Consider the following 14,807-nt stretch of genomic DNA (forward strand, 5'->3'; position numbering starts at 1 on the left):
ATAGCTTACATCAGCCCACATTGTCACTTACAAGGTATTGGGTTCTTATTTTGCTGTTTCTTGTTTGGTTTTAACTTCATCATTTCTATTTTCTTACTTTTTATGTTTCTATCCATTTCCTTTTCATTTCTTTTTTTCTTTTATAAACTTATGTATTATAGGGGCAGCTTTAATTTCTTTGAGTAAAGACGATAAAATAAAGCAGCTAAAATTTTCTATTTCCTGGAGTACATCCAACAAAATTTTGTTTTATTTAATTTTACATATATATGTGTATTTTATCTATATCTGTATCTACCTACTCATATGTAGAGAGATTTAGAAATATTGATATATATATATAACCTAATGCTAAAGTGTATTCATGTTTTTTGTTGTTTTCATACATTTTTGTTTTTGTGGTTGATTTATGAACTCAGGTTAGTTCTAACCATTCTAACCAGCTCAGGCTTTAACTCCAAAATACAAAAGATAGAATATCTTTTCCTATTTTTATGAGTTTTTATTTTTGAGGCAGGGTCTCATTCTGTTGCCCAGGATTCAAGTGAAGTCATGTGATCATAGCTCACTGCAGCTTCGACCTCCTGGGCTCAAGTCATTCTCCTACCTCAGCCTCCCGAGTAGCTGGGAGCACAGGCATGCACCACCACGCCTGACTACTTTGTTGTATTTATTGTAGAGATGGGGTCTTGCCATGTTGCCCAGGCTGGTCTTGAACTCCTGAGCTCAAGTGATCTGCCCGTCTCAGCCTTGCAAAGTGCTGGGATTACAGGTGTAAGCACCGCGCCTGGCCTTTTCCTATTTTTCTTGAGAATTAGCATGAGACCATCCCTCTTTATCTATAGGGCTGGGTATTCACGATTTATGTTCTCGATTTCTCTATTAAGTCATTCTTCTGTTTGAGGAGAGGAAAAAGGAACTGGAGCTGGGGCCGGAGCCCGGAACAGTCACCATGTGGGAATGCTGTTGCTTTCTTTCTGAAGAGGGCCTGAGTCTGGGATTGAATCCCATCATTTTGGGAACCCTCCTATTCTGGAAAAGCATCCATGATTTTCAGCAGCCCCTGCTCTTTGTGATTATCTCCCCAGAGCTCAAAGTCTTCTTTTTATTCCTGAGCCAACACATAATTTTCCATAAACAGTGGAAACATCATCCACAAAATCTCTGTGCCCTACGTTATACCCCTGCCAGTCAAGCAGCTATGTCAGGGGTAAAAGAAAGGCACCATATTGCGATACTGTCCCCCATAGCCTGCTCCCTGGAAGGATGAGGCTGTGAAGGTAGCGCTCTCTGTCCTTCCCATCATTTCCCAGGTTACCAGCCCTTGGCTGCCTGAGCTGTGAGTGCAGGTGGAGCTTCATAGAAGTTCCTCACTTTGTTTTGCTGAACATCCCTGAGAATGCCCCAGAACCGGGGAGCCACGTGTGGATTTCCAGCACTAACTAAACATGAAAATGAAGAAAGTCTGAATGAGAAGGCACAGGTGCGAGAATAGGAAAAGATATTTGCAACACCTGCAACTGAAAACTGCATTGATCTGAGAACGTATTTAACACGTCCACACATCAATAAGGAAAAGGAGAGACAATCAACCAAGAAATGAGCGCAAGACACAAGGGCCGAACAAACACCTTGAACAAAGAGGATCTTCAGTGGCCAATGAAAATGCAAAAATGTGCCAGACTTGTTAATTATCTAGAAAATGCAAATTAAGACCACACTGAGATGACTCTATAACATTCCAGAAAAGATAACATTACAAATATTGATACATTGAACATTGGCAGCATGTGAGCCAACAGGAACTTTCAAAGTCTGCTATTAAGAGGGCAAATAATTGGAAACCACGTTGTCTGTACCTACTACAGATGGGAATATATTCGCCTGTGACAGGAGCTCTACTTGTTGTTATCCACCTGTATGAGTTTCCCATAGCTGCTATAACAAATCTTAGTGACATAAAACAACATGAATTTATTACTCTACGGTTGCGGTCAGAAGTCCAAAACACCTCTCACTGGGCTCAAATCAAAGTGCTGGCAGGAGGCAGTAAGGGACATTCCATTTTCTTGTCTTTTCCAGATTTCAGAGATGTTCCGCATTCCTTGGTCCATGGTCCCTTCCTCCATCTTTGAAGTCAGTATCAGGCCAAGTTCTTCTCATGCTGATCTCTCCCTGGTCCTCTTTTCTGCCTCCATTTTCCACTTATAAGGAATTTTTGTAATTACATTGGTCCCATTTTGATAATCTAGATACCCTCTCCATCTCAGAATCAACTGATGAGAAACCTTAATTTCATCTGCAAGCTTAATTCCCCTTTGCCATGTAAGCTAACATATTAATAGGTTCTGGGAATTGGACTGTGACCATCTTTGGGTCAGGCAAAACTCTGCCTACCACAATACCCAAGAGAAACTCTTACACATGTAAACATATACATGTTTACAACATACACAAGGCAACATGTGCAAGAAAGTCTATAGCAGGGCTATTCAGAGCAAGACCTAAACAAAACAAATACCTAATAATTGAGTGCTAGAGGACTAAAGTGATGTCTATTCATATAATAACAAAAGAATCAGCCATATGCAACGATATAGATGAATTTTAGCAATGGAAGGTTAATTAAAAGATTACATACAGAATGATACCAATCTTATAATATTAAAACATTTAAAATAGACTCCTATTTGTTCTAGAAATAGATATATTCCTAGAAATAAATGTATATTACATATAATTACTACATATAGATATCTATAGATACAGGTATCTATATGCCTGTAGATATCTATAGTAATTAAATCACATAAAAGGATATCAAGGGCAAGCAAGCCATGAATATGAGACTCAGGATGGTGTTTATTATGGGATAAAGATTGAGGATGGTTGTTGGTGGTGATAATATATTTAGATATTACATTTCAGCTATTGTTTAGGTAATTGGTTCATGGTTGCCTATTGAATTATTAAACATAAGGCCAGGTGGTGCAGTGGCTCATGCCTGTAATCCCAGCACTTTGGAAGGCCCAGGCAGGCTAATCCCTTGAGCCCAGGAGTTTGAGACTAGCCTGGGCAACATGGCGAAAACCCATCTTTACAAAAAATCACAAAAAATTAGCTAGGCGTGGTGGTGCATGCCTGTAATCTCAGCTACTCGGAAGGCTGAGGTGGGCGGATCACTTTAGCCGGGAAGCAGAGGTTGCAGCAAGCCGAGGTCGAGCCACAGTACTCCAGCCTGAGAGAAGAGTGAGACTGTCTCAAAAAAAAAAGAAAAAAAAAAAAAAAGAAAAAGAAAATTGAATAAAATAAAAATACCTAATTTCTTTTTAAAACCATGTATGAACCAGTGACAACTCTGTATGAACAAAAGACGAGGATTAATATCATTCAGTGCAGCTGCATGCCAATACAAGATAGTCTCCGTTTTTGAGAATTTGATAGTTTAATGAGGGAGATAGTCGTATAAACAAGTATTTTCTTTTCACTGTGATTAGTGCTTTACAGGTGTGTGGTTTCAGGTGCTTGGACAGTTGCCTGATGTGGTCCAGGAGGGATTTACAGAAGACATGAAGGCTACACAGTTTCCCGAGTGGACAAGGGATGTGTCTAAGGCAGAGAACCAGAACTGCAAAGGCATGGAGGCAAAGAAGGGTCCTGTATTTCCGAATTTGAAAAATAACCATGACTTGTATTCTTTTGCTAGGGGTGCCATAACAAAATACCATGGTGGGCAGGATTCAATGACAGAAATTCACATTCTCACAGTGCTGGAGACTGAAAGTCTGAGGTCAACGTATCAGCAGGGCTGGTTTCTACCTAGGCTTCTCCCCTTGGCTTGCAGATGGCCACCTTCTCTGAATCCTCACGTGGTTTTGTGCTGTGTACTTGCATTCCTGGTGTTTCTCTATTTGTCCAACAGGTATCTGTTGTATCTAAGTGTTGTTATAATGTTGGGACAAGCCTGCATGCCTAAAAGCAGAAACTTACATGTGGCTTGGTGAGGGCAATGTTCAGGGTCTCAGCTCTATATAGAGTCCTTATTCCTCAGAAAATGTGTTTCTCCTCTGGTTTTGTGTCAATCCCTTGTCTGGAACTCCCTGGGGTGCCACCTGCCTCTCTGCTTATTCTTGTTGAAGCACGAAGCTAACGCTGCCTCTTCTGCTGCAGGAAAGGACTTTGCCCCCTCCCCTTCCATTCCAAAAGATGCTTGTACATCTGCCTCCAGCCCAGTTTAAAATATGAGCATCAGAATGTTCTTCTGATGGATTCTTCTTGACCCCTTCCAAGCTAAACCAGAAAGCATGACATATTTGGGGATAACACACCCTTTCTAACTAAACGCTGGCCTTGGCTTCTGACTTTTCCAAAGGAGCAAAGCCATCTGCTCAGCAAGCTTTCAAAATGCAGGCTGAGATCTCCTTGACTGATATTTTTAAAATGTGAGTTGCTATGGTGGGATGATCACAAAGAGAATTGAAGGACAGGCGTTATTGCACAGGATCAAGGTCATGAGCCTGACCAATGACAGAGAAGAAAGGAGGCAGAGCCCTGACCCCTGCTTTCCTCATGCTCTGTATACTTGACTGAGCCATGGACATAGCTGAGGCCAATGCTGGTGCCAAGGCAGGAACTACTGGCCCTTATGTGAATCACTGCCCACGTCCCCAACACACATGATGAGAAAGACATTTGGTCTTGAGACAACAGACAGTGTAATCACTGGTGTCACTGAAGCAACACAGAACGCTAGAGTAAAAGAAGCAGACGGTGCTGGGGCCTGGCTGCAATTCATTCCGCAGGGATTAGTGCCTCATATGACACACTGTCATCCTGGAGCAGAGATGGGTTTGCTATCTACCCATCCTGGCTGTTTCGTTTTAGTTCATTGTTGACATTTCAAAGACATTCTGGAATTTGGATCTGTATTTCCACTCTGATGCAGTGGTGGTTTAATAAGATCCTTCTGAATTCACAGATTGCTTTAAAAGTATTTATTTTATTATTGTATTGTTGATTTCTAGCTTTATCCTATTGTGGTTGGAGAATGCTGTGGGTATTATTTCTAATTTTTTTTAATTTAGTGAGGTTTTTATTGTGGCCCCAAATATATTCATTTCATAATTGATATGATTTGGCTGTGTCTCCACCCAAATCTCATCTTAAACTGTAGTTCCCATAATCTTCCCCATGCATCATGGAAGGGACCTGGTGGGAGGTAGCCAAATCATGAGGGAGGTTCCCCCCACGGTGTTCTCATAATAGTGAATGAGTTCTCATGAGATCTGATGGTTTTTAAGGGACTTTTCCCCACTTCACTCTGCACTTCTCTCTCCTGCCGCCGTGTGAAGGACCTGTTTGCTTCCCCTTCTGCCATGATTGTAAGTTTCCTGAGGCCTCCCCAGCAATGTGGAACTGTGAGTCAATTAAGCCTCTTTCTTTATAAATTACCCAGTCTTGAGCAGCTCTTTATAGCCATGTGAGAATGGACTAATACAATAACGTTCAATGTGTACTTGGAAAGAAGGCAAATTTTTCATTATTGGATTTTACAACCTCAATATGTATTTATTTGTTCTAGCTTACTGATAATGCTGGTTTTTCCACATCCTTACTCAATTTTTGGGTCCACTTGATTTCTATAGGTATGGAAGAGATGTTTTAAAATATGCAAGAATATTAATAACTTATATCTTCATTGCATATTGTAGCAGTAAACATGAACTCTCATTTGTTCTTTCAATGACTTCTCATCTTAATTTAATAATGTTAAGATGTTGAATATCAATATATCATAACACTTATCTCTCATGCATTTGCCTTGCATGTCTTTTTTCTCAATCTGAAAGTTTGTTCTATTTTTTATATACTAGTCTTAGGGTTGTCCAGAGAAACAGAACCAGTAGGAGGATAGATGTAGATATAGATATAGACAGATAGATTTATTACAGGAATTGGCTCATTTGATCATAGGTGCCAAGAAATCTCACAATCTGCCATATGCAAGGTGGAGAACCAGGAAAGCCAGTGGTGTAATTCAATCCAAGTCCAAAGGCCTAAGAAACTGGAGGGCAGAGAAAGGAAGGAAGGCAATAATAGTATAAGTCCTAATCTGAAGGCCTGAGAACCAGGAGTACTGATGTCTGAGGATGGATGTCCTAGTTCAAACAGGAAGCAAATGTGTCCTTCCTCAACCTTTTTGTTCTATCTGTGTCCCCAACAGACTGGATGATGCTCACCCACATTGGTGAGGTCTGGTCTTCTTTATCCAGTCTACAGATTCAAATGCTCATCTCCTCTGGAAACACCTTCTCAGATGTGCGTCCAAATAATGTTTTAACAGCTATCTGGGCATCCCTTAGCCCAATCAAGTTGAGGCATAAAATTAAGCATCACAGTACTGTTCCTGTTTCCTCTGAATTTTTTATCATTGTCCTTTAGCTATATTGTCAAAACATAACACTATTATATACTATATTGCCTTCTTCACTCTATCTTATGGTCTTAATTCTACTGCAAGTATATTATATACCAACTATCCATCCTTATATAATACCTCTCAAATCGTTTTGGCAGGCTTAAGTTTGTTCTGCAGTGGATTCCTTAGAAAAGGTTTATGGCAACAAAATTTTCTGAGCTCTGGTATGTTCATGAAGTTGAATGTGGCCTTTAGAATTTGAGGTCAGTTTGGCTGGATATAAAATACTTGGCATAACTTTTCTTTCTATAAATATTAAGTATAGTATTCCGTTTTCTTCTAGCCTAAAGCACTTCTATCAAAAAGTCTAAGGTCAAACGCATTTTCTTTTTCTTAGGAATGATATGACCTTTTAGCCTGGATGTTCAAAGGATTTTTTTCTTTTTCTTTAAGCCAAGTAGTTATATTGAAACAGTGGCTCTCAAAGTGTGAACCATGAACAACATATGGGGGTTCCTGAACCTTTCAGTGGACTCATTAGATTAAAAACTGTCTTCATAATGATACATTTGCCCTTTTAAATTTTGTGGATATTTGCAATGACAGTCCAAAAGAAATAGTCTGATCATGAATCAAGGCTCCAGTAACAAATTATACTATTAGTTATTGAATTCCTCACTACGAACCACTCACGGTACTAAAAGATGCATTTTACTTACAAATATCCTTGATGAAATACTAAAAATGATTAATTGTATTAAATATCAATGCTTCAGTATACAATTTTTGAACACTGTATGTGAAGAAATGAAAATTACACATCAAGCATTTCTGCTCCACGCCTGAAGTGTGATGATTAGCTCAAGGAAAAGTGTGTGTGAAATTGTTTGAGGTGCACGTTGAACTTGGCATGTTTTTCAAAAAACACCATTTTTTCTTCAAAGAACAATTTATAGACAAACTGTAATTATTTGAATGTGGATATCTGGCAAGCATTTATTGAAAATTAATAAAAGTAATCCCGTCATTTCAAAAATATTTACTGCCAATGATAACACTGAACTTTCAGGCACATTTTAAATTTCAGAAAGCTTGGTATTCATAGCCAGAACCATAAGCTTGACAGCTTCCCAAACTTAAAGGTTTGTGTTTAAAAAAATTTCAATAGCTTTTGGGGTACAAGTGGTTTTTTTGTTAAATGGATCATGTATTCTGAGATTTTGGTGCATCTTCCACACTGTACACTGTACCTAATGTGCAGTTTTGTATCCCTGGTCCCCCTCCCACTGCCCCCCTGAGTCTCTAAAGTCCATGATATTAATATCACTCTGTATGCCTTTGCATACTTATAGCCTAGTTCCCACTTATAAGTGAGAACATATGGTTTTTGGCTTTCCACTCCTGCGTTACTTCACTTAGAATAATGGCCTCCAGCTCCATCCAAGTTGCTGTAAAATATATTGTTTCGTTCCTTTTAATGGCTGATTAGTATTCCATGGTGTATACGTACCACATTTTCTTTATCCATGCATTAGTTGATGGGCACTTAGGGTTGGTTCCACATCTTTGCGATTGTGAATTGTGCTGCTATAAACATGAGTGTAAAAGTGTCTTTCATATAATGACTTCTTTTCCTCTGGGTAGATACCCAGTAGTGGGATTGCTGGATCGAATGGTAGATCTACTTTTAGCTTTTTAAGGAATCTCCATACTGTTTTCCATAGTGGTTGTACTAATTTACATTTCCACCAGCAGTGTAGAACATTCCCTTTCCCCACATCCACACCAACACCCATAAAACAATGGATGTTTTTAATAATGGTCACTTTTTGCAGGAGTAAGGTGGTATCTCATTGCAGTTTTAATTTGCATTTCCCTGATGATTAGTGATGTTGAGCATTTTTTCATATGTTTGTTGGCCATTTGTATATCTTCTTTTGAGAAATGTCTATTCATGTCCTCTGCTCGCTTTTTAATTGGATTATTTGTTTTCCCTTGGTGATTTGAGTTCCTTGTAAATTCTGGATACTAGTCCTTTGTCAGATGTGTAGTTTGCAAATATTTTCTCCCATTCTGTGGGTTGTCTGTTTACTCTGCTGATTAGTTCTTTTGCTGCATGGAAGCTTTTTAGTTTAATTAGGTCAATTTATTTATTTTTATTTCATGGCATTTGCTTTTGGGGTCTTAATCACGAATTCTTTGCTTAGGCTGATTCTAGAAGAGACTTTCCAATGTTGTCTTCTAAAATGTTTATAGTTTCAGGTCTTATATTTAAGTCTTTGATCTATCTTGAGTTGATTTTTGACTTAAAGGTTTTTGTAATAAGATTGGTGACAATACTGATGAAACTGATTTGTTAATATTGTATCATGAACTGAGTGAACATTTGGTAAATCTGCACAGCAGTGAACCAGCATTTTCCAAATAATGCCTGTTTGATGCTATAAAATAATGCATAAGTAAAAGATCCACAAAAAGCCTGATAAAAATTAATATAACAGAGTATGGAAAGCTCATTGATTTGGCTACAGATTCCATACTGCAACTGACCTTTAAAAATGACCACTTTTCAAATTTTGGAATAGTATCAAGAAATATCCACAACTATCTGAAAAGGCTGTTAAAATAGTCCTCTCTTTCCAAACTATGTATATGTGAAAGGCCAGATTTCCTTCATATACTTCAACCAAATGACATAGTGCCACAGATTGAGTGCTGAAGCACATTGAAGAATCCAGCTGTCTTCTATTAAGCCAGTCTTTAAAATAATTTGAAAAAATTTAAAACATGCCATGGTTCTATTTCTTTGTGTTTTGGAAAATAACATTATTTTCATAAAGTATTTTATTTATATTATCAATCAGTTTATTATTTTAAAATCAATACATTTTTAACTTTCTCAGTGTTAGTTTTCTAATATGATAAATATTAATATATGTAACCCATGTAAATATAAGATCTTTGGGATTATCAGGAATTTTTAAGATTGTATAGACATCCTAAACGAAAACATCTGAGAACTACCGTATTTAAATACGTCTCAATTTTGGGCATTTTGGATTGATTTTTCCAGCTCAGTAGAGTGCCCTTTCAATAGGTTAAAGCTTTCCTTTATTTCAGGATATTTTTAACAAATATAACTTTCAGTAATCATCCTTTGCCTATTGCTTTCTTTCTTTAGGAAAATCTATTATACATATGTTAGATATTTATTATCTACTCTATCAATCAATTACTTGGAAAAAATTAATCTTTTTTTCAGACTTTTTTCTGTTTCTATCTTTGTATTCCCTATTATCCATATAGTACAATCCACAGAGGCATTTTGCTTATGTTACTTCTAGTTTAATCCTCATTACATTAGTGGTTTTTTCGTTTTAAATATTTCCTTATCGCTGTCAGATCTCTTTTTGATTTTTCCTTCTGGCATATTATCTCATTTCTAACTCTGATTTGTGCTGTTCTTTAATAGCTTTTTTCATTTAAAAATTTATTTGATATCATTTGCATATATTTGGCGATGGTTTCCATGTACTTTATAGTCATATTTTCTGATGTGCCATCATTGTCAATAGAAATATTAGTCTGCTTATTTTTTCATTTTTAAAAATAAATGTGTGAGTTAAACTCAGTATTTTCCTTCTGCTCATGTTTTAATGAAATGGTATAGTAAGGAGCTTCTCAAATGGCTTCCAGTTATGCCCACCTACTTGTGTTCACTACTGTACACCTTCCTCTTCCCCTGAGTACCTTGCTTCTAATCAATAGCATACTCCACATGGAGGGGATCGCACTTCTCAATGATTAAAATACTAAGGATTCTGGCTTCCATCTCACTGTCAGACCCACTCCCTTGCTGGCTGTTATTAAAGCAAGTTTTTCATGTGGAGGAGGCCACTTGGCAAGAAACTGAGGGCAGCATCCAGCCCACAGCCACCTAGGAACTGAGCCACTCAGTCCAACAGCCCTTGAGAAGCTGAAATTTGGCCAGCAACCACACGAGTTTGGAAACAGATCCTCCCTCCAGTTAAGGCTCCAGATGAGATCTCACCCAGCACGGGGTGACACTTCGATTGCAGCCTGTGAGACACCATGAAATCTGAGCTATGCCCAGATTTCTCACCTGCAGAAACTGAAGTAATAAACATGTGGCTTTTGTAAGCTGCTAAACTTACGGTAGTTTGTTACACGGCAATAAATAACCCAGATGGGTTCCCCTGTGCTCTTTGGAGAAGGGTAGCTCTTATAATTTCACAGCTCTGGCTCTCTAGAATTGTGACCACAAAATACTGAATACAGTATTATAGCGAATTAATCTCTCCTGAGGAGGCATTTAATGACTACGTCAACATTTCAAATACTGTGTTGTAACCGGAGAGTGGAATCAGCTTCCAATGGTCATTTCATTAAATAAAAGCCATGTGAAAACTGTGTAAAATTTGTTTAAAATTTAATTATACTAAAATCTTAAAGGAGAAGAACTTCTGGCTATAACTTAGTGATGAAGTCAGCAAGTTTTCTACCTAAAAAGCAATTGTAAAGCTGGACAAAATTAACCATCTTAGCACTCTGGAAATCAAAGGCATGTAATAATCTGAGAAGTAGCTTTGCTTGAAAATTTGCTGAGCTTCAGGTACGAACTGTGGGAATCTTGCCCTGTGGCTGTTTCCATTCCTCCCAGCTTGGTTGACACAAAAGTTCTGCTGAGACAGAACTGTAAGTACTGGAAGATTCCCTGCCACAGTGAAAGGAGACTCAATAGATTCTTAGACAAATGAAAAATCTTGGTGGTAGATTAGCAGGGAAGTCCAAAGGCTCTACTAGCTTGAGGTCTGGTAATGATTGGGACAAACATATTCTTCGATTAAGCTGCACATACGTACCCCAAAGACCAGAGAGAGGCTGAGCTATCCACACATGCCTGGCTGACCCTGGGGCTGTGTTTGTGCACAGAGGAGACATGAAAGGGCTTGCTGGAAAGTAAAAGCTAGGGAAGACTTTAAAATGGCTGAACTTCGAATGCACTTTGCTAATCAGACACAGATGAATTGGCAAACGATGGAAGCCTTACTGGATGAAGCTGTATGAGCCCAGCCTTACCTAATCGACTGCTTGGCCACCATGCTACACAGGCACAAGATCAACCCAGAGGAAGTCAGGCTGAAAAACGACGAAGCAGAGACATCAGAGTCTACACATCCTAAGGAAAACAGATTTCACCAATTGAGCCCAGGCAGATTACTAAACAAAAAATAAAGAAAAGAAACATACAAAAACTCCAAAATGACCATTGTAACAATTTTCTGGGGGGAAAACAAGCATCTAGAGTTGTTACAATAAATAAATAGAGTATCCCTTATGTAAAATGCTTGAGACTAGAAGTGTTTCAGATTTTGGATTGTTTTGGATTGTGGAATATTTGCATATGCAAAATGAAATATCATGGAGATGGGACCCAAGTCAGTCTTAACACAAAATTTATGTATGTTTCTATATACCTTATATACATAGGCCGAAGGGAATTTTATATAATATTTTTTAAAACTTGGTGCGTGAAACAAAGTTTTAACTGTGTTTTTAATGGCAACAATGAGGTAACGTGTGGAATTTTCTACTGTGGCATCATGTCAGTGCTCAAAAACATCTGGATTTTGGAGGAGTTCAGATTTCAGATTAGGGATATTCAACTTATATTTAAAATGTGTAGTTTTTATCCAAAAAATTTATAACATATGCAAAGAAACAGCAAAATGTGATCCATACTCAGGAAAAAAGTTAATAGTGTTTTAGTATCTGCAGATGTTGGATTTAGCAGATGAAAACTTAAAAGCAACTGTTACATTTAAATTGCTAAAGGAGACCATTTTTAAAGAATTAAAGAAAAGTAGAACAAAAATGAATTAACATATAGAGAATTCCAGTAAGGAGATAGATGTTGTACGAGAAAGATTCAAATGTAAATTCTGCACTTGAAATGAACAATTGACATAGAAATTCACCAGATGGGTTCAACAGCAAGTTCTAGATGGCAAACGAACTATGTGCATGAAGACAGATCAATACAAAGTATCCCATCTTAAAAACAAAGAAAATGCTATTGAGGCCGGGCGCGGTGGCTCAAGCCTGTAATCCCAGCACTTTGGGAGGCCGAGACGGGCGGATCACGAGGTCAGGAGATCGAGACCATCCTGGCTAACACGGTGAAACCCCGTCTCTACTAAAAAAAAAAATACAAAAAACTAGCCGGGCGAGGTGGTGGGCGCCTGTAGTCCCAGCTACTCGGGAGGCTGAGGCAGGAGAATGGCGTAAACCCGGGAAGCGGAGCTTGCAGTGAGCTGAGATCCGGCCACTGCACTCCAGCCTGGGCGACAAAGCGAGACTCCGTCTCAAAAAAAAAAAAAAAAAAAAAAAAAAAAAAAAAAAAAAAGAAAATGCTATTGAATGAAATAAACAGAGACTCAGAGACCTGTGAGACAAAGCCACATATGTATAATGAAAGTCTCAGGAAAGGAGGAAAGAGAAAAGTACAGAGAAAATATTTTAATAAATATGGCCCCAAACTTTCCCATTTTGATGAAAAATATCAGAATACATACAAAATAGCTCCAAAACCTCTATATAAAATAAACGCAACTATATTCACACCTAAACCCATTATAGTTAAGTGATTGAAAGTCAAAGAGAAAAAAAACTTCAAAAGTAACAAGAAAAAAATGGACTATATTTACATTTCTAGGGAGCCATCATCATGATTAATAGCTCACTTCTCACCTGAAACAATGGAGGCCACGCAGTAAAGAACATATTCAAAAGCACTGAAGGAAAAAACAATTATCAACTGAGAATTCTATACTTGCCCAAGCTATCCTTCAAAGATGAGGCAGAATAGACTTCTGGTGCTGGACAAAATGAAGTAGATACACCTCTCCCTATTTTAGCTAAGTACAGCTAAAATCTCTGAACATTATAAATAAGACAAGTATAAAAAGACTCTGAAAGGTGGAGAGAAAAGGCAGATCACCTAGGTGTCTCAGGACCTGAGGAATAAGAAAGCGATGAGTTCCATGAATTCCCCTGTTGTTTCATATATCCCACACTGAGTGCTGGAGACATCAGCAACCTGAGAACACCACCAACAGCAAGGCAAAAAAGCCCCAGGAAAAGTCTTCTCTCTCTAGCCAAACTACAAGAAAATGGGCAATCTAAAAATACAGAAAAGAAAAAGAGGAGAAGGCTGAAAAGGCATTTAAAGAAATAATGGCTGAAAAAGTCCCCAATTTGGCAAAATACATAAATCTATCTATTTGAGAAACTGAGTGAATCCCAAATAGTATAAATCCAAAGAAATCCATGCCAAGACACAACCTAATATAGAGCTTCTGGAAACTAAATTCAAATTAAAAATCTTTAAAGAGGCAAGAGAGGAATAGCACATTATCTAGAGCCGAACAAAGATTCAAACACTGTAGATTTCTTATCAGAAATCATGGAAGCCAGAAGGAAGTAGCACATTTTTCAAAAGCTGAAACAAAAATAGTGTCAATGTGAAATTCCATATCCAGCAAAAATATCCTTCAGGAATAAAAGAGAAATCAAGACATGTTCAAATAAAGGAAAACTAAAAGAATGTGTTACCACTAGACCTATCCAAAAAGAATGCCTAAGAAAACGGAAAGAAATGAAAACAAACAAAAAAAATTTTTGTGAGACCAGTCTACCAACATGGTAAAATCCTATCTCTACTAAAAAAAACCACATAAATTAGCCAGGCATGATGGCATGTACCTGTCGTCCTAGCTACTTGTGAGGCAGAGGCAGGAGATCACCTGAGCCTAGGAGGTTGAGGCTACAGTGAGGAGCCAAGATCACACCACTACACTCCAGCCTGGGTGACAATGCAAGACCCTGTCTCAAGAATAAATAAATGAATATATTTTGTAACATCAGGAAAAAAGAAAGAATAATGAAAAAAGTAAAAATAAGTATAAAGGCCAGACGTGGTAACTCACACCTATAATCTCACCACTTTGGGAGGCTGAGGAGGGAGGATCGCTTGAGCCCAGGAGTTTGAGACCAGCCCTAGCAACATAGCATGACTCTACAAAAAAATAAAAATAAAAAAAATTAGCCAGATGAGGTCGTGCACACCTGTAATCCTAGCTACTCAGGAGGCAGAGATGGGAGGGCTGCTTGGGACTGGGAGGTTGAGGCTGCAGTGAGCCATGATTGTGTCCCTGCACCCCAGCCTGGGCAATAGAATGAGACCCCATCTCTAAAACAAATAAATAAATAAAAGACTTTCCTCCTCCTCTCTGTTTTTCCTTTTTCTTTTCTTTCTTTCTTTTCATTTATTTATTTATTTATTTATTTATTTATTTATTTATTTGAG

General features: G+C 38.1%; 1 protein-coding gene across 7 annotated transcripts in view; it reads right to left on the reverse strand.

Moving 5' to 3' along the window:
* MSRA (methionine sulfoxide reductase A) overlaps positions 1-14,807 on the reverse strand; it is a 413,664-nt gene that overhangs the window by 9,205 nt on the left and 389,652 nt on the right. For 3 of the 7 annotated variants that reach the window (XM_074000245.1, XM_074000263.1, XM_065518788.2), the window contains one exon: positions 7,803-11,578. The exons of 1 other annotated variant lie outside the window; for it this stretch is intronic. In XM_074000245.1, the coding sequence (XP_073856346.1) occupies positions 11,543-11,578 (36 nt within the window). In that variant the 3' untranslated portion in view covers positions 7,803-11,542. Of the gene's footprint in view, positions 1-1,954; positions 3,256-7,802; positions 11,579-14,807 lie in introns of those variants that run through there. 3 more of the 7 variants (XM_065518790.2, XM_065518785.2, XM_065518789.2) reach the window with 2 other exon arrangements.

This window comes from Macaca fascicularis, chromosome 8 (assembly GCF_037993035.2).
Source record: "Macaca fascicularis isolate 582-1 chromosome 8, T2T-MFA8v1.1".
NCBI classification, from domain to species: domain Eukaryota; kingdom Metazoa; phylum Chordata; class Mammalia; order Primates; family Cercopithecidae; genus Macaca; species Macaca fascicularis.